Here is a 21215-nt window from a genome sequence, read left to right as displayed (position 1 = left end):
CCGCTTGCACTCATTACAGGACTCATCTCCGAACTGCTGGCCAGAAGAAGGCATTCAATAATGTGCGTGGATAACACGGATAATTCCCGAAGGCGGCCGCACCCCTGCCTCTTTTGCAATTCTATTCAATCCGGTTTTCAACCCCTCGTCCCCGCAAATAGGCAGTTGGGGGATAATTCATTCGTCTATTTTCTATTCTATAAATTCAATGAATTGGTGCTTATGGCATGACGATGGCGATGTGGTGTGCTAAAGAGGGTGATTAATTTCCGAAGACTCCCTTGACATTTATACACACCTCAGGACAGTTCTCCAATCGTGGTGGTAACCTAACTTGTTGGGAGTGAGGCCTCAACCCTCAAAACTCATTGGAATTCTACACCAAGGGAATTCGGGAGGAGTTGAGGAGTTGAGGTTGTTCCCTAGTCAGTACACGCACTGTATACCTACATATTATGTCGGAAACTAGGTTTCTTTCCTTTGTACGTCCGGTCTAGTCGTGTTGGTGAAAGAAGCGCCAAGGATAAATCATGATGCGTTTGGGTAGATGGAGTAGGAGGGTTCGGACATCAAAAACCGACAATGGAAGCAAGCAAGAAGGAAGATGGGAAGTCCCTGCTTCAATCCCTCCAACCCTACTTATACAGAATGTCTTTGGGATCAACGGTCTTGCACTTGATACTCCTATCTTCATCTTCATCTTGAATCAGATAAATCTCCACGGTTAAATGTCCAACCAGATTTCTTCAAATCAAAGCACTTCTGTGGTTCTCATCAAATAGAAAAACACTATTTGAAACATTTGGTAGAAATACAAGTAGTAAGAGTTGATAATGTATTGTTGTGGCTATTGTATCCAAGCTTGGATGGGCCAGTGGAAGAATAGAAAAGGGTGTAGACGAAGGCATGCGTAGTTGTGGGTGAAACAGAGGAAATGCGTAAATAATGGGGGTTCGCGGACCTTTCGACTTCGCTTAGTCGACGATGAAATATTTCTTTCGCGGCAGCAAACCTGTGCCGGTCATGCTTTATTGAACGAATCGATGAAATCCCAGCTAGAAAGAGCGTGCACCAAAGTCAGTCGAGTAGATCAACTCCGGGCGCTCTCCTAACCTCGCTTTTATTTTCCATTTTATTCTGGCGCGCGCGACGGGTTGTCTGCATCTTCGATAAATTCCGAGATGGACGAAGGAAAATTGGGTCGTCATGCGCTCTAATTGAAAAAACAAAAGAATCCGCGCTGTGCAAATAGTTCTTGGAACATGTTCAAGGCGTTTGCAGTGTGCAAACAGACATTACACATTGCACATTGCAATCTAATAAAAAATTATTTTATTATGTCATAAAATAGCTCACTAGGAACACTAGGAATTTCACGACAGTGAAAAAGTAATCATATTACGTTTAATTTTAAATTTTATTTTTTATTATTTTACGCCTGGATGCAGTGAAGTTGTTGCAAAAGTAATTAAATATATTTAATTAATGCAACGCCATTAAAATAACCATTAAATAATTTCAAACGATTTGAGTCAAACGTGCTTCTTTAGGTGCTTCCTTGCTTGGCATCGTTTAAATATAACAAAAGCCGTCGTCGTCGCCTTTGTGCCTTTTTCCACCACGCCGTAATGCAATGCGCTAAGAGATAATGTCTAGGTGTCGTTATCCCGTAACAGCAACATTGTCGTCGCATTATAATCGATGCTTACACAACGAACTACCCGTGCTACGAGCCGCCCCCAGCTCACCAAGGACACGCTACATTAAATCTCTCATTTGATAAACAATTTTCCTGCAGGATGCCGCTCGGTTGCGCTGCAGCCTTTCGAAACACTTTAAGCAATCTCATCTCAGCATGCATACAATAACTAACATAATGTTTAATAATAAAAATAATAAAATTTAACGCTTCATGCAAAAATATTGATTTAAATATTTTTTAAATTTATTTTTAATTTGTTTGCTTTGTTTTTAATTTGTGCAGAAAGTTTGCAGTGAATTGTTTCGTATTTTAAATTTGCTTATCTTTGGTGGCTAATTAAAAGTTTCCACTCAAGTTTATTTCCCGCTTTGTCGTCGATTGTAAAAGGTTTCCAGCTGCGCGCCACCTCCACAGAAACTATTTAACAACCAAACATAAACATCAGTATACACTGTGTTCGGTATAAATTAGTTCATTTGAAAAATATATAAACAAACATAAAACTTTTAACCGAATAATAAAAGTTTTATGTAAACGTATTCATCAATGAGCGAAAAAGTCATCTAGGACGTTTATTCTTCTACCTGTGTTGGCACTGGAAAAAGTTTCGGAAAAGTTTTGCCTGCGCAACGTTTGCGCGTAATCAAGTTGTATTGGAATTTCCCGATTCGGCAAGATGCAAGGACATTTATTTAAACGGCGTCCCCAATGTTTGCATCACAATCGCGGAGGGCGCGAGCCGCGTACAAAAACAACCCTTCTTAGACGCTGCGCGCGGAAGAAAATTGAACAATTGGAAGACTCGTTCCGTCTCTGATTTGATTCTGTTTATTCCGTATATATACAAATAAAGTTTTATTTCTATTGGTTATACGAAAACAAAACGAATTCGGCGAGTATACCCCAGATAGCAACTGATAAATAACACTTCGTGATTTTCTTTTTATTGAAAACATTCTAATTTCATTTTTTTTAGTTTTTATATTGATTGAAGCACGTGTGAGGGTATCATATGTGGAATTTCCGAATTTGGAATAAAGCGGGAATGTTATAAAATCGAACTGTCAATAGTTTTCCATCAGGATTGCATTGTCGCGCACGTCGCAAACATTTTCCCTGCTTCTGAATTTAGACTCCAGCCACGTTTGCTTCTGTTTTATCCTTGCACGCGATTCGTAAAAGCGCATTCATATTTAATAGTAAATTGTGTTGCATTTTTGCTGCTGACGACAAGCACTTCGGTTTCATTCTCTCCGCACATGTGAAATAATATTATAAATGTGAAAATATATGTTTGTGCTTCAATATCACAAAAACCACTGAATAAATTTTGACCTAATTTTGCAATGTTATAGATTATTAATCAGAATAACACATAGGCTATTATTTGTAGAAAAATTTAAATTAAAACACTGACAAAATTAGAAAATTGTTTGACTTTGCAAAAAAAAAGTTTAGTTTTTAGTTTTTTGAAGAAAATCTTTCAGTGTAACTTTCGTATGTATATGTGGAGATGTTTCAGGATGTGTGCAAACACACGTTAATTAAATCTGTTACTCTGAGTGGAACCCAAGTTAATTACAAAGTGCACGCACAGCCAAACTAACAAATAGGTACAGCAGGGCGTCGCGCCCGCACGAAAATCCAAATTTCGAATTTGACTCGAAGTAGGAGTCCCAGTTCCGGGGCGCATTAATCGTACGCTCCTTACGTATGCATACGTTGTAACTAGTTGTTGATCTTCGCATGCACAAGAGCAATCCATAACTTGGACCGAGTGCATCAACAACGCGCCGACGGCAACGGCGACGTTTCCAACTGCAACTCGCTGCTGAACTTCCCGAGTCGAAAGGGTAAACTCTAGTGAACTCTTGTTGTGAACTACTAACTTTCTCATCTATTGTCCAACAGCAATTTATACAATTAAAACTTTTATTTTTACTACATCTTTGTTAAAATTACAAAATCTGTCATTTTGTTTTTATCCTAAACAAGTTTTGGGTAAGATAGGTATAATCATGCGGAAAATCAAGCGAATATATTGCAAACTTTGTGCGACTCAACAAAATTGAAATGAAAGACATTGAAACACACAGTGCGCTTCGGTACGTTTCTTGCATTGAACCGTGTCGCGTCACGCTTCACCCGGCAGGACTGAAATTGTCCTGAGGAAGAAATTTAAATACAGCCACTTTGTGCGTATGGTGCACATCTGTTTTTCAGCGTCAGACTCACGCTCGGTGAGTTTCGTTAAAATTTGTCTATCTGGCAACCATGGAAAAAATTAACCTAAATTTTTATCTATTAAAACATTACAAAACACATTTTTGAAGTAATTATATCTTTAAAAATGTCAGAAATCATCTGAAAATATGTGAATTGCTGGAATTAAATTGTTGGAATTGCAGAGAATGGTAAAAATGCTACAAAGAATGCAACGTTGTACAACGTTGTACGACTGCCATTTAAAGCGTGTGAATGAACTGCTAATGGAAAACGATTAGATACTTATCGCAAATGTAATTTTCACATTGAAAACGCGCATTACCACCTCGGCACAAAGACTCGCATTCCGCATTTTTCGCGTGAAAGTGGGAAATTGAGTTCGTTTTAATAATGTCATCATTTTTCAGACATTCCGACATTCCGACATTCCTAAACGGTATAAATATGTTATTAACTTGACAAGAAGCAAGCAATAAAATATTTATGAAAGACATTATATGTTCTATAGCTAATACCTAGTTATTTATTATGCTCTTTATTTTTTTGTGGAATTTTTTGCTGTTGTGCAGTGAAATTGGTCAAAACGATGATTTGCTTTGGGAATACAAGATTGCCTTTTGAGAGTTTGCCAGACATTAGACGAAAACTCATCAAGCTCTAAGCATGAGTCATCGGTTAAAGTACACACCAAACACTACTTAACTATAAGACCAACTGTAACAAAAATATCAAAAATTTGAGATAATATTATTTCTGTTTTTGGTAAAATAAAACTTTCCTTATCTCTTTGTGTGCGCTGGAAATAAATGTGTCTGTGTTTCTTATCGCTCAGTATCCGTGCAAACAAATGTCGGCGAATTGGCGTATCACTCACTGGGTGCGCTCTAGCCGCCCCCGCATCAAGACCTGTCCTGTATCAATGTGTCTCGGCTGTCTCGCGTGCCTCGGCGGCGGCGTTAGTTGTATTAGTTTAGAAACTCGCGTGTGGTGGGGGAGTACGCGCGAGTGGCAAGTGTGATGAGCGCAATTTGTAACATCAATCACGGTGGCTGACGGTAATGCAGCGCCTCGCACTCGACCTCGCGCGCTTCAAGTGCGCATGCAGAGCTAGCTACGAACCGGGAGTTTCGGAGCGCGCCAGATAAACGCTGAGATATTGCTCCGGAGATGCGGACGAGCATACGAGAGGCGAGCGGTAGCGGAGGAAACACGCAATAAAGGAAAACTTAGCAACGACGGCGACGACGTCGAGGGGATACGTCAAAGTTGCTTTAATAGATTGGTCTTGGAGTTTTACTGCGAATTTTTACTTTTGCCGGAAATCAACACTTATCTTGACTCTTAGCTAACGTTAAAGAACACATCAGTGTATTCTGCGTTGTTGTACTCATTATGTTTGTTAAAAGTCTTTGTTTTTATTTTACACATTCATAAATGAACACGTTTTGCTAAAAAAAATAATTCTGTTTATTACTTTGAGGTTTTTGCCATCAAACCAGCTCATGTTTTAATTCCACAACTTTCATAACCATGCAAAGCCCGCCGGTGTCCATTACTAAAGCACCGAAAATGCGAGCAAAGCGCGACTTAACCGCACAAAACGATTTAAATGTAAATTATTAAATTAAAACGCGCTCAAAATGTAAAACTATTCTATGCTCAACACGAGTATCAAAACCCCAATAAAAAGGCATAATATTTATTTATATTTAATAAAATATTTACTTTTCAGGAAAATTTTAAGTATATTTTAATAAAGCATTAAAAAGAAAGCCAAAAATAGCAATATGATACTTTAGGTATTTATATTATACCTACCAAAAATATGAATATCATTTTATGATGCCACTGGCGGTCGGTGATAATTCTGGTGAAAATTGCAAGAATAATGCATGCATTATTCACGTGAGTGCCCGGCACCTCCACCAAAACCGTCCTAAGCTTATCCTCGCAATCCCACTACCTATGCACACTATTTGAATAACTAAAACTCCACAAAAACTAAATAACTCTGAATTTAAAATGTGCATAACTTAGTTTTTGCGGCGTTTCAACTATTTAATTAAAATCGTATTTATTGCTTGCGGTATTTCGGCCCAGAGGTCATTAAAAAGAATCGGACGCTGTGTTTCTGGGCAATTTAAGCTAAACAATCGAGCCTTTCGCGAATGCATAAGTCATTTAATCCGTGCGGGAGAGATTAATTCCGCGAGCATTAATAATTCGTACAAAAGCCCAGCGCAGCGCCACTCTGCGCAACGACGACAGCGCATTAAGCATTTAATGCCTGCTTTTTGTGCGTATGCTTTGGTAATTTTGAAAATTTCAAAATTTGATACATTTATTAGCTGGCTGCGTATACTAAGGAAAAAATTTAATTAAAATTGTTTACATTTTGCAGCAAATTCAATTAAATCATTTCGTAGGTTCAATATTTTAATAAAATGATTTTTACAAAGGGTAAAAACAAAATCAATAGTCATATTATTTGTGTAAAAAATATTCACAAAAAATGACAATGAGAATTGTGCAGTTTTTTTAAAATTTGTTTTCTGGTTTAATTATTAGGTTTTTTTTTAATTTTTGCAATGCTGTACTTTGCTAGTTAAAGTTTCACATCCTGTAATATAATAGCCAGGCTCGACATAAAACAGCTAATTAAAACAAAGTTATGAAACGAATAATTTTTCTTCTTTATTAAGTGTCAGGATGAAACAACTAGAGCTTACTGTCATAAATTATACGCAAATATTTTCTACACCATTTTTTAACTATGAGATACTTTGATTCAAAATTTTTATTTTTTAATAAATGAAACATTTTCTTTAAAAAATCAATATTTTTGCATTAAAAACGACATAATAATAAATAAAATACTTATAAATGCTATAAAAAATTTGTTTATTATACAAATTAATATGTATTATTAAAAAGTTGACCAGATTTGTAATTTGGTATTGTTAGATTGTTATTTATTTATGTTTAATTTACAATTTAAATATTGATATAAAATTTATAACAGCAAACTATAAAAGTATTTATTTATATTATACTCAATTAACTCTGTTCTTTTTTTTAATATTTATAATCAAAAACCATAATACATAAAATAAAATACATTTATTAAAAAATTAATGCATCAAAATATAAAACTTTTAGTAAACAATCAACAAAAAAGAAATAATTTATTAAACATGGTAAAGTAATAAACTAAATTATAAACTAAATTATTCATATCCGTGTCAATGTTGATTTTTCCTGAAACAACGTATATATCGCTGATTGATGTAAACACAGCGAATTAATCCGTAGTAAACTTTCGGCTCTCGAAATGTGTAATTTGTGCTGATAAAGCTGGACACACTGGTTTGGGTAGGCAAAAATGCGCCCATATCTGTGGCAACCCGTATACAACACAGGCGCGCACAACCCCTGAACAGAAACGTATATAAATCAATAGGTTTTAATAGCATTAACAATAACAATTTTAATTGGTTCCGCACGTCGATTACGTTTTCCCACCGGCTCGAATAATGGAATGAAAATGCCGGTAGCTATCGCCGGACCGGGCATCCGTTATCAAAAACGATGCCCGGCGCCTCCACACGCTCAATTTTAGAATACAAATCAGTTCGTTAATGCAACAACACAAGGAATAACGTTAAATAATTTAATAAAATTTTATTGTATTGTGAATTTTGTTTACGCATCCGTAGTTCCGTTAATTAGTTGCGCAAGCTTAATTGTTCGGTTTGCATTTTCTTTTCATCATTGCCGATGGCGTCATCATCATTAGGCTTCGTCTTTGCGTCGACGTTGGCAAACGGATATCGGGGAAATTTTCGGTCCTCTGATTTTTATTCAATTAAGAAGCGCCCTAGGCTACAGGGTGCGAAAAGCTGCAAACAAACACGCGCCTCCACCATTCAATACACGAAATACATTAACCTGATTGCCCCCGTCGGGTTGCGGTCGTCGCAGTCGTCAACATCCACCGAACCAAATCAATATTAATGAGTTTCTGTGGCCCGTGCGCTACCTCATACATTTTACGGTTTTTTTTCGTTTCACAGAGAGAAAACGGAAGTGAATCAAACGTGTACGGCGAATTCATTGCGTCTGCAATATTCTGTTTGTATATTGTGCGCTTATAAGTCATAAGGGAGTAGAAAACGGAGTTTTACTTCGGGCGTGTGTTAATAAGCTACGATAAGAGACGCCTGAAGCAGGTGAATGCGGGTTTCGCAGAAAGTTAAAGGCGAAGGAATCAAAACACAAAGCCGAAAACACAAAACAGAAAATACAAGAACAATGTTAATTAATTTTCATTCATAAATTACATTTACATTTGAAAATTGTGTTTTTTGAAATAAATAGTATGTTTGTGCTTGTATAGAATTGATTCGGTTAGATCTATCATAATGGGCGTGTGTTGACTAAGTTGATTATTTCGGTGACGTGACAAACAAGCCTCTAAAGCATTCACAGAAGTGCGTCACTCCTCATTACACAATAACATTTGCTGGACCGTTTACAGTGGCAGCGGCTGGGCGAGTAAACAAATAGATATATCGGCGTGCCAAAACAGACGCATTATTCATCTTCGCTCATCATCCCCGCGGCGAATGTTACCGGAACCGCTTTACTTCTCAATATCTCCCCGGAGATTCTAGACAGAGATACTTATGTTGCTGACAGAGCCAATAATACGCACCTATTGCAATACAATACCAACATTGTCAACGGTCCTTCATCAAATAATATTAATGGGGTGTTGTGCGAGGGTGGAAAACTAGGCGTGACGGCTGACACGCGCCATCAAAATGTATATTTTGAGATGAAGGATAAAGTTGTGTCAAAATTTGACATACTTTTTGTGATATTTTATTTTTGTGTTCTTGTGTATTTTAGAAAGCTTTGAATATTTGTAAATATTCGCAATATTTCTGCTTTTCATGCATTAGCATGGCGTCCGCGCCTCTGAGATGGGAATTAATGAATATTTATGAACCGGCACGTGCGCAAAGACATATTCTGATAAATATTCAACCAATTCTGTATTTTATAAAATCCCTTGTCGCTATAAATAAAAATCTTAATAAAAATATTGTTTTCACTTGTAGTTTTGGTAATGGTATGACATACCGTAAGTAGCTTTAGATGCGTGTAATCAATTTGAAGCATGTTTTGCTTGCATCCTCTTCTCTGTGTATAATAACGTTGCGCAACATTTGGTTGTGGTCTAAAACCCTCCTGCGTCGTATGTAAAATCCCACTCCACATTCGCGTTCCATTTTCGCAGCGTTTCCTTCCTTCGCCGCCTGCATATTTCGCTCGCCTGCTGGCCTAGTTTGAGTTTCACATTTCTACCCCCACTGGTGGAGGCGCCTCCGCCTTTGCTTTGAGTAATACCGCACCGCCAGCAATGAGGGCGACGTGGCGGCGTGCGTGCGAGGATTATAATGCGTAGATATCGTTCGTACATTGCATTATTATTGCGCTGATAATCATCTAAATTGCAAAGTGCCGGAGCATCATCAGGCAGGCAAGACGTCGCTCGTGGGCCGTCGCCCGCTGCCGCGGATAAGCGTATGCTAATTAATCCGGGTCGACGATTCAGGCGGGCGACGCGCCTCGAATCCGATATGAGCGATATGCGCTGCGTGCGATTATGCTCGAACGGAAGCAGCGCGCCACGGAATTGCGGGAGACGCTCTGCGGGGACAAGATGCTTTGTCATGTTCGGCGCTATATTGGCGCGTTTGTGCAAACGTATTGCGCCTACTAATAATCCGGCGTATATTACGATGAAATGCCGGCGAATCGTGATGCATTATCGAGCATTTCCAATCAAACGCGCCCGAGACCAACCTAGGTCGACTCTTGACTTCACCCAGCATGGTGTGAAGGCATTTTTATTAAATTTCCGAACCTCCTTCAACACTTTAATTCAAAAAATATTTTTTACTAAAATAAATGTGTTTTTAATTATTTATCAACTGTCAGCGACTACAGAAGTAAAATAATATGTAAAACACTTTTTTATAAGTTAATATAAATAATTTTATGGTATGCAACCAACTCTACGTTTATTTCAACCATGATGCTTATCTGGATGCTCATCTAACGGCCCTGGACGTTTTCGCACGTCCACGTTTTCGTTTACTACACTTTTACATCCACACTGTCGCATGTATACGATGTAAATATTCCATTTTTGACTAGGGCCGTAAAAAGTACGACGCCGGACGAGCGACGCATAAAAGGTTTAATAAATTTCGCATATTATAACAAAAGTATTATATTTTTATTACGTTTCGTGCATACCGAGCAAGCCAGCTCTTTTTACACTCTACAGTCGGTTCGAAAACAAATGCACCTGCACGCCGCAGACGCGCAAAAACTACGCACCAACTGAAATATCACACACTGTGTTACCGCACGCCGACTGTTTGAGGGCGAAACGAATGTGCACACGTTTTTCCACAATGTGGAAAACGATGTCGTAACTAACGCCAGAAAGGCAGACACGCTTGACAGCGCTGAGGAATAGTGGCGCTCGCCACCAGACGACTTAAATTAATCTTTATTAAAAAATGTCCTCTTTTTCTCCCGCAATATTCTTCCAGTGTGGTTTATATTTAATTTCTGAGTTTGTTTCATAACACAAACAAAGTATAATATTTTATTTACAATGTAGCTGGAAATAATATTATAAATTAAAATTACATCAATGAATAAATGCGGCGTTACGAGATGCAACAGTTATGACCTCTTACGAAAGTTTTATCTTGCAAGTGAATCCTGTATGATTCGGATGATGTAAGTCGGGTTGATGCGGTGCTCTTCGACGCTTGTGCAGAACGTAATAAAGTTTATTGTCCGCTGAGATGCTTTCACGTGCGGATGATGATGACGGCATCATGCAACGCGCTGAAAATGTGCTTTCTACCTAGACGAACATCAACTGCATTCACAGTGTGGCAAACTAGGGAAATTCACGAATATGCGAATAAATTATATTGTAAAAGCTGAAACAATGAAAAATACAGTTACAATGTTGAAATATAAAAGCAAAGTAATTCAATATTAATAATTGTTATTTATAGTGAAATAAAATCAGGATAAACACAAAATACATAAATATTTGTGTTTAAAACTAAAGATATTCATAATTTTGTATAAATATTTTGATTGAATCGTTTTCCTGTAGATTGGAATGAAATTATTTCTTGTTTTGCGGTTTTTACGTTTCACTATGCAAAAATGGGTGTTATAAGAGTGGAAATATTTGCGCATTAATGCATTGCATCGCGCGGCACCAAGCACAAACAAATGTGCGTGCATACAGATAGGCACGTTAGCAATAATTGCAGTTGCGGAAGCACGGCCGTTAAATGGCATGCGTATAATCGATGGATTTATTCACCGTAGAATGACGCGAACGAGAGGCGAGCGAAGCGCTTCCACATCATCAATATCCAGCGCAGCGCCCGCGCCTACTCTCTACAATATCCAACTTTAGCAATTTCAACCGATGATGTGCATGGGGATGATGCTGCCACAATATGAATTACGACCATGATGAGCCCGCTGCCGCCGACGATCAAATGTGCCGGACGCGTTGAAAACGTGCCGATCGCGCGCTCGCCGAGTCGATTAAAAATCGAACAAACAATTAATCGTACAAATTGCACGCAGAAAACCAACGAGTGATATTTGCCGCGATTCAGAATTACAATGCGCGCTGCCAATAGTTACGGTTATTGTGGATATCATAAATCGATTCGGTGTGGTTTTATGTTTAGTGTAATATCACTTTAAACAGCATTCTGGTGGAGGTAATAATTTTTGAATGTTTGTTTTAATGTTGCAGATTCTTCAAGTGAAATTTAGAAAGTCACTCAGCTTGAATTTGTGGTCGGAAACAGAGGGATAAAGGTGAAGTAATCGGGCGGTGGTTTTTTAGCGGCGTGGAAAAGTGTTGCCAAGAAAACGAAAGTGATTTCGGCGCAAATTTCTTCGCGCCAGGAGAGTGACATGAGTGAATTCCCCAGCTGCAATAAAGCCAACGATGGCGCGCACGCCGGCGTGTTAAATAAAGGGTAGTTGGATAAACAGCCGTCATGGGACTGGAGAAATGGCCCTTCCTCTTCGTCCTGCTTTGTTTGCGGATGCTGGCCACCATTAAGGCGCAAGGTTAGTGTTTCTACTACTCCGGTTGATCTCATTTTTTTCACTGCTGGGTAAAGCAAATCGCTTAGTGGGAAATCTTTTTCAATCTTTACATTTTTACCTCAAGAAAAAAAAGATTTAAAGACTTTTTTTTTACAAAATTCAGAAAAAAACACAAATAGTATCATATTACAACATAAAACTGACAAAAAACTTAGGATTTTATTTTTTACAAAAATGTACATCCCATTAAACACAATATAAATCATTGTGTATACCATTCGCATTATTTATATAAAAATAAATGAGCGTTGTTTAAAATGTTTTCAAAAAGGAATCCGCACTCATTTACGCTCATTATTTGCAGTTAATTCTCCTATTCGTTGTTTTTATTATGTACGCTACAACGAAATGAAATGATGATCTCATTTTACTGAACGCTTTTAATTCCCATTTGGTAATGATAATGACGAGGGAGGCAGGCGGAGGGTCAGAGCGCTATGCAATGCGTTTGAATGTTGAGGATGTCGACCAAATCCCCGCTGGCAATTTGCATCAAGGCTCGCGCGCAGAGAAAAAAATTAATGCATTAGTACAAGCTTGGCTTGAAACACACCCCTAATGAATGTGAATATTAAAAACGCAGCACATGTGCGGGAAATTCACACATGCTAATCAAAATACAAAAACAAACAAATTTCGTTTAAATTTAGGGCAAAGCCGACAAAATGAGCTTCGGTGAGCTTTCAGGACAAATTTTGCATGTTAATTACAAATTAATGTAATTAAGCGTTGATAAGCAACGCGAAAATTACATTCACCGATTTAATCTTTAACATTTTGATGTAAAATTATGTTTAAAAAATCTAAACCGCCTCTGAAGATTTAGTCGTCGGTTTTGGGAAGGACCGGAGCTCCTTATAGAGATGTCCGACACCGGCGCCACTCCTGATAGTCGAAATTGCGTACTTGGCCAAACCAGAATCTAAAATCTCGTATCTGGAAGGACCAGATAGACAAACAGAGCGCGCGCTCGTTACAAACCCTCCGACATTACACCGACCGCCGTTGGCCAACTTCGTTTGTTGGTCGTTCCTCGCCCGCGCACAGCAAGGACAATTGTCTTCCGATTTGCATTGCCAGCGGTTGATTTATCGTCCGTTCTCTATTAATCCACTTCGCAGCAATGTGCACCGCCCACGATCGCATTCAAACACGATGCGATGGTGGAGGCGCCGGGCGCAAACACGCGCGTAGTTTGTGCGCCGTATAATTGTTCCCAACAAATGTGTTGATAATAGTTTAATGAAGCCGTGTTAAGAGTAACCAAACTGTAATTTTAATTAGTAGTCATATAAATACAAATTTAACAAGAAATAACGTCAAAGAAGAAAAAAAAATACAGGAAACGGAAGATGATATCCGTATACCTGTTTGGGTTTATTTTTGGTAGGTAACCGGAAACACATCAAAAACCGGAAATTACCTGGACCAACATAACCAAAAAGTTCATTTGGTAATTTGTAACTTCTTTAGTCTGAAAACAGAATTCTATGCGTGGAATATTTGAGAAACATGAAACAGCAACCAAATTTCAGCGCTGCAAAGACTAGTTTACTTTCCGCGAGACGTGCAGCATCCCCTGCACGTAAGACAATGCACGAACGTGTCGACAGCCGAGGCGTGCACATTATATTACCATGCACCATCTGTCATTGCATTAATTACCGTCATATGTTGCGCGCATATTTCAGCATCACGTCGGCGCCACGGCGTAAAGCCGTTGCACGCTTCCGCATCATGCGGAGCTTTCATTGCCTTAAGCTTCATGGAAGTCAATCTTTTGCTGCGCGTAAATTTATATTAAACTAGACATCAACTTTAATAATGCAGGCTGACGAAATTACTCAAGACTAAAAATATATGCACATTTTGAGAAATAAAATTATGATTTATTTTTGTTTTTTAATACGAAAAATATTTAATGTTTTCAAACGTTGTTAATTTTCTAACTCACGTTTTATTACGCTGCGCAGATGTAGAAAATAATTAAGTAAAAAGTTTTGCCCTGCTCGAAATAAATTAATAGAATGAAACAAACGATTTATGAGCGCTGCGTTTGCGGGCCGAAACGTAAAAAAGTTTGCCGCGACTTCCGACGTTCGGAGAACCGAACTAATTTGTTCTCAGCGAGGACTTTCCACTGTTTGCGCGTTCACTGTTTACCCAGCCACCATATACATCGCGTTGCGCAGCTAGGCCAACGCAAAAAAACTTGAAACGCACGACAGTTTTCAAATTTCTTTTACTGCGACTGTGGAGCGCCGTCAAGAACGACGGGCGAGCCGAATAAATTATACACGCTTGTGTCCTCAAACAATTTTTACTACAATGCTGGTCCCCTTTCTTTTTTCCGCTTCTTGTTTAATTCTACAACGTTGCGCGTTCACATGTTTAAACACCATACTTTTGCCGAAATTCAAAAAAACGTAATTTTTGTTTGGCTGATTTTTTGCAGAAGTTTTATTTGAGTGTAGTAAAGTAAATTTAAAACTTTTCCTTTCGTTTACGATTGGAGGTCTAACGCCCGATCGTTTTTCTTCGTCGCATGCGCTCAAGGCAAGCAGTACGGTTTTCATTAAATATTTAAATGTATTTGACTTTCGAAGGTAAATGTGCCGAGCGGTTGTGGAGGGTATGCTAAGTGGTTGCTTTCTTCACGCATGTGCGCATATAGATTTTGTGGGTAAAACTCACCTTCGGGGAGTTTTCATTCAACATTTGACTTGAGGCTCAATGTGTATGAAGTTTGGAATGCGTATCTTCTAATAATAAACAAAACACATTATTAACCTCAATTTTATTACGTATAGAGTGGAAAACAATGAATTTTTATAAATTGTAGTGAGAGATATTTTCAACACGCTGAATAATTGACATTAATTGAATTGGAAGAAACCGCATGCATATTTGATATTGGTTCAAATATGTATTCCACGCGTGTTCAATTGTTAAACTCGTACAAATATATTGCTTCAAATTGTTCACTGAAAATGTTGCACACTTTTAATTGTGACACTTTATTATGTATTTTAGTGAAATGCAATTTCCACAAGTTTGAATAATTGCATTGGCTTCAATTCATTAATGTTTTTGTGTTGGTATTAATTAAATTAATTGCTAACTAGGGCAAAACTACAGGCCATCCAAAAATATATATTATGTATCAATATAAAATTACAAAGTAAATTTTTAACATCTCCGAAAGCAGTCAATGAATTTTCAATTCTTGCGGGCAAAGTTACTTTTACATCATCCATGATATATTCGCGGACGTTGAAGGAGAGAATGTGTATGAGGAGGAGTAAAGCCTTGGCGGTGTTTTCCTTTATTTTATCTCTCGCGCTGTCTGGAATTTGCAACAAAATTGCCAATACACTCTGGCGCCCATATGCACCACCTCCTCACACCCACCCACACCACACCACGGCACGTATCTCTATCATACACTCTTATATACTGCGAGTCAATACCCGGAGCCATCTCACATGGTCGTGATAAAACTCTCGTCTCGTATCCATCCGCATACAAACACTCACTCACTGGTTCTGCACAAGTTCTTTAAATCACCTCTACGCTGTTGAATGTGGCACATGCACACATACACTGCTGTGGTTTTTCTTTCATGCTGGCTCTTTATTAATTCAGGCAGACAAAATAAATACTGGTTGGCGTCTCATCTTTTTTATTTTTATTCATGTGGAGTTTCAAGAATCATACATATCAATGAAGGTGATATTAACCACAACGTTAGACTTTTGATTGAAAATAAAATTTAAAAATAATAAAAAAATAAATTTTTTGTTATTTTTATTTTGATTATAAATAAAACACTATTAATAATTATGTATATTTTATGTGTTATATTTTTTATAATAAATTCGTCTATTTTTCTGACTATTTATGTTCATCATCGTTAGGAAAATTTGTGAACCGTTTTGTTATTGCATTTATTACGATATTCCGGCAACAACAGTAAGCAAGCGATGCATGCAAGATTTATGTGTGTTGTGTGTATTAGATGCCGGTGGCGAATGCCGCGACAATATGTCATTTTTCATATTTTCCGAGGGCGTCGCGATGCCGCGATGGTGCCGAAGACGCGCGGTGTGAGCTGCCAGCGGCCGGCGTGCGATAACAACGTTTTGCTCGCCGATTCTGCAACAGGGCGATAACATTGCGCACAACAAATTCAATCATTCCACCGCACTGAAGCGATGTTTTTTTTCAGCGACATTTTTTGCCTAGAAAATTGTCAAGTCAAGAAAACTCATATCAAAAGCTTTTCACACTTTTTCACAAATTTAATACATGTCAACCTATACTAGGTGTAATACAATATGTTTCCGAATAAATATTAGTTCCACAACTGAAAATTACAAAAATTAAGCAGCGCGTATTTTTATCCGAAAAATTATCGTGCTTTTAATCTAAAATAGTAAAATACACAAAACTGCTGAAAATGGTATATACTCAATGAATTCCCAGCGCGATTTCGGGTTAATCACCCATTAAAACGCTGGGAAATTAATTTCCATCCGGATTTTTTCGTTTTGCATTTCGCATTCGTGCGTAATTGTGCGTTCCAAGCGCAATAATATGTGGTTTTATTTCGGAAAGCAAACGCATGTTATCAACACGCTCGCATCAATAGAGGGACACATAATAAATGCAGCAATAAAACAACGCGGTTGGAAATTAAGCACGACGACCGCCTTCGGCCAAACTTACACGCGGTTCATAATTGCGCGTTAATAACCTGCCGCACGCGACCACCTCGTTATTGAATTAATCAGCAATGGACTGTGGGCATGAGTCTCAATTAATGCGCATTCCTACCAACGGATTCCAATCTTTATTTGGACTAATTTTAGTGTTTCCTTTTTTATAAAACAATAAAAACCTGTCTATCTTAAGGAATAGTAGTTTATCTTTGTGGTTATGTCATTATGTCACATGTTTATGCTGTGTGTACACTGAATTAAGCTAAATTTAAATGCGACGGGCTCATCCATCTTGAAAACTACGCGACACGTATTTGTCTCAAGCACAAACATTACGTTGCGTTTTCCACCATCGAGTTGAGTTCGTTTTTTTTCCTGTGTGGTTTTTGCTTCCTTTCCCGACATTTTTCCATTATGATGCGCTTGGTATGTGAGGCAATTCTTGTGTTCGTTAGTCGGGTCGCGTTTCGATGTCACCGCCGCCGCCGCCGCCGACCGCGTATTATCTGCTATCGTGTTCGTATGGCGCTCATGCCAAGAAGTGGCGGGTGGCGCGCGCTATGAAAAATGTGTGACAGAAATGTGAATGATAACAAGCGACATGCGGCGGACGAAACGAACGAAGTGCAAACATTCGCGCGCGCGGGTACATCGCACTCCAAATGACATGCAAACACAGTGGATGACTTTGTGGCATGCTCCTCGAGAGTTCTTTGCGGTATACGTGCGCCACATGCCATATTCACTCGTTTTTGTCGGGTTGAATGTGGAATCTCAATTCGATGAACTGTGTTTTTGCATGCAAAGGATGAAAAAAAAAATCGTCGATAAAGTTTTTATGTAATATTGCTTATTATAGATGATGCGTTTGTTGTTAACCGCTAAAAACTCGTAATCCTTAATTTTGCAAACTTTCGGTTAGGCGTAGGAGTTTCCGGGTTGAAAAGCGGTGGCAATTCAAAAGTATGCCCCGAATATCATTGAAAATCTCTTCGGTAATTGCAAAAGTTTCAGCAACTATTGTTTGCGCTGCGGATTGTGTCAGCTCGTAAGTCGGCCCAGCCGACGCTTCTTCGGCAGCCGCTGCTGCATTCATTTCGTCTTTCCTGTTTCATTGTGCAGAGCACAGTGTGCTTTGACGCAGTATTATACAGCGTCGACCGCGGCCACTATACCGCGATGCCGCAGTAACTCTAAAGTTTATTTTGTTGCGTATCGAAAACTCTTCAAGCGCATTCGTTCGCGCAGAGTGCCGCAGTTTGGGTTTTCGGTTCATTACGCGCTGATTTCTGCACCACGACTCCTGAAATCTTTTGAAATGCCACTTTGAATGAATCCATTACGCTTTTTGCTTGGCTAATATTTAAATTTTTATTTTTTTTTGTTTTATTTTGTGATTGTGATGTCGTGTAGCAAAAAGCAAAAAATTGTCTGGAAGAGTCGCCTTGTTTGTGCTTCTCTTCCCATCGCATTCCTGTTTTTCATTAAAGGTGTGTTTGCTGAAGCGTAATAAGCAAATTAGGCTTTTGTTGTTTTGTTTATTAAAAAAAAGTTGAGCCGAGCACAATATCCCCTTCGCTGTTTATAAAATTAATTAAAAACACAATTGGATTATTCACTCTTATATCGCAGATTTTCCTCAGCGTTACACAAAATATTAAAAGATAAAAGTTATGTGTAAAATGTCACCAAATGCTACCTACCATACGCCACAATATCTAATCACGACGCTTCAATTTTGGTCGGGGTATTAGGTTTTCTATTTGAAGAAAATATTAACAATAGGGATTGTGCTGGAAATTCTCGCACTGGAGCTCTTATCTGTTTTAACAGCGTGACGCTCGCTATAGATTTTTATTAGATTAACGTAGTTATCTGCGGAGCGTCGCAGCTGCGACGCCGACGGCGAACGCTGAAAAACTGAGGCGGAAAAAAAGAAAAAGACGTGAATAAAATGTCGACACTAGCAAAAGTGATGCGTGCGTACACAAGAAACGAGGAGCGAATGGAATGCCCCCGAGAGCACTCGCTTGATGCGATTGCAATTAAACGCAACAAGGAGAAATCATCGCGTGGAAATTTAATTTTCATTGGATTTTCCCTTCGCATTTGCGAGAAGTAGAAATATAGAAACATAAAAACATTATCGCAGCGAATTAATGCGAATTTATACCGGAAAATAGAAACAAAAGATTATTTTGAATAATTTCTCTAGAAGAAAACAAGAATTGAAAATTGCAACAAAAGTTATTGACCCGAATAAATAAATTCCAATACGATCCTTTTTTTTTCTTTGCCTGAGTCACGATTATTCCAACGACTGATTTCATGGAATAAAATTCCGGAAGTAAAGCGAGCAATTTCACTGATTCCTAAAAAATGAGGCTCGTAATAAATTAAAGCATAAAAACAAGCAGGAGTATCAAAAATAATTTAATTTCTTGCCGTTTGTAATAAGTTGGCATTGATTTTAATTTTTTTATTTGGTAAATATTTTCGCTTGGAATGCGACGCCAGCCAACAAAGCTTGACGTAAACTTTATTCCAATTTCGTTCGGTATTATTTTTTTATTATTACGCTTGGGTAAAGTCCACGTTTCTTTCGCTCCATTGACTCAAGATCATTTGAACAGAAACAAAAGGAATTGAACCAAAAAAAATATTATCGTGCGAGTAATCATCATCATACAATTCAAACCAGATTTCACGATTGGTATTTTTCAAATGTTTTATGTTCAAAAAATAAATTTTTTGGTAAAAAAATTTAATTTTGCTATTTTTAACAAAATTTTCTATTTTTTTAATTAAATAAAAGGCTGTATACAACGTAAAATTACAAAAATTGTGTTTGATAATGAATGAAAATGAAATAAATTAAGTAATATTTTATCGACCAGTAAAGAAACACAAAGCAACGAAAAGGCAACACAAAGTAAAATACGAAATGATGCGCCGTCATTCAGCAGATCTACCAATTTATTAAATGCTGAACATTGCAAAAGAACAAACAATGAGTGGATAATAAGCAGTGAGTAATAAGTACCCGCTTGCAGTTATGAAATAAAGCACAATAAAACAAGCTTTAATTAAACGGTGAATATTACGGTGAAAAAGTTTACAAATAATTGCACCTGCTCATAGACGTGTTCAAATTGTGAAACGGAGGTGTTTTCATTGAAAGCAGAGAAGAGTTGAAGAACGAAAATTTCAATTACTGTAACTCAGCTCGAGCCAGCATTGGCAGTAAACCCACAAACAATTACTTCCTCGAATGGTGCGAGAAACGAACGTTGATTCCTATCCTGCGGGAAAACAGAGATTTACGCTTCTTGGATACCAACTGCAATTTTCCAACCTTCATAAATTAAAGCAAAAATATCACTATCAGTAAAAAATTATAAAATATTATTAACCAGGTTTAAAGTTTTCTAAACTTTGTTTTCTTTAATGTTTTTACCTTGATCTCGGAAAGATTTATTTTGAAACTGGTTGAGTCATAGGATGCATCTCGTATGTTGTCTTCTTTTGTCGGATCAGAGTGAAGGATCAAGCGCTCAATGAGGCTATATCTCTTTGTCTGCATCTGCTCTGCCAGTGCAGTTTCTTTTAGATTCTGAAGCGATTTCAGAAAATAAAAAGCTCAGTTTTCCTCAGTAGTAAAACTTTTTATTAAAAAAATAAAAAATACGATCTCGGTAGCAGAAGACGATGTAATAAACAAGTAAAAATATCTTCACTTAATTTTCGATTTCAAAGTGACAATCATAAATGGCGAAAAAGAAAACATCCGCTAACGAAGTAACCGATACACACGATAGATGGTGGCGGAAATAAACATTGTAACCGTAGACGGCTGTCTTCGTTACGCGACGTCAACAATAATCGATGATTGATGATTCGACGCGATATTATTAATTAAGATTGCCAATCTTTCATGCTCGTTTTACAGCGTTTCGCAATTTTTCTCCAGGCACCCAGCGTTGTTTTACACATAAAATACGAAGATGACATGAAACACAGCGCGAGAACAACCAAAATGACTTTAATATTAATATTAATCCAAAATTTCAATTCAAGTTTTTATCCATTAATTATTTTTTCAAACACCAGGTGTAAGTATACTCTAAATAAAAAAAAACCTAAAAGACAACTAAGATACTCGTACAATTTCCTTGAATAGACGTTGTTGCCGTAGTTGGATTTAGTTGGGCCGGAAAATCCCATTTTTTGCGTACCTTCTCATATACGTCGGCAATATATTTGCCTCTAGCATAGCAAAAGTACGAGAACTCCGCGACGACTGTGGGCTGCTCAGAAAAAGTACACAA

General features: G+C 37.9%; 1 protein-coding gene across 2 annotated transcripts in view; it reads left to right on the top strand.

The window, feature by feature from the left end:
• LOC135794300 (limbic system-associated membrane protein-like) overlaps nt 1-21215 on the top strand; it is a 76488-nt gene that overhangs the window by 8458 nt on the left and 46815 nt on the right. For both annotated transcript variants that reach the window (XM_065305526.1, XM_065305525.1), the window contains exon 2: nt 11805-12127. In XM_065305526.1, coding sequence (XP_065161598.1) covers nt 12055-12127 — 73 coding nt within the window. In that variant the 5' untranslated portion in view covers nt 11805-12054. The remainder of the gene's footprint in view (nt 1-11804; nt 12128-21215) is intronic.

Source organism: Atheta coriaria, unplaced genomic scaffold (assembly GCF_025399875.1).
Source record: "Atheta coriaria isolate IRGN ID8LTWV9N9 unplaced genomic scaffold, Caltech_Dcor_3.1 hic_scaffold_6_pilon, whole genome shotgun sequence".
Lineage (NCBI taxonomy): Eukaryota > Metazoa > Arthropoda > Insecta > Coleoptera > Staphylinidae > Dalotia > Dalotia coriaria.
Note: the sequence above shows the minus strand (reverse complement) of the source record. Positions and strands in the feature narration are given on the sequence as shown.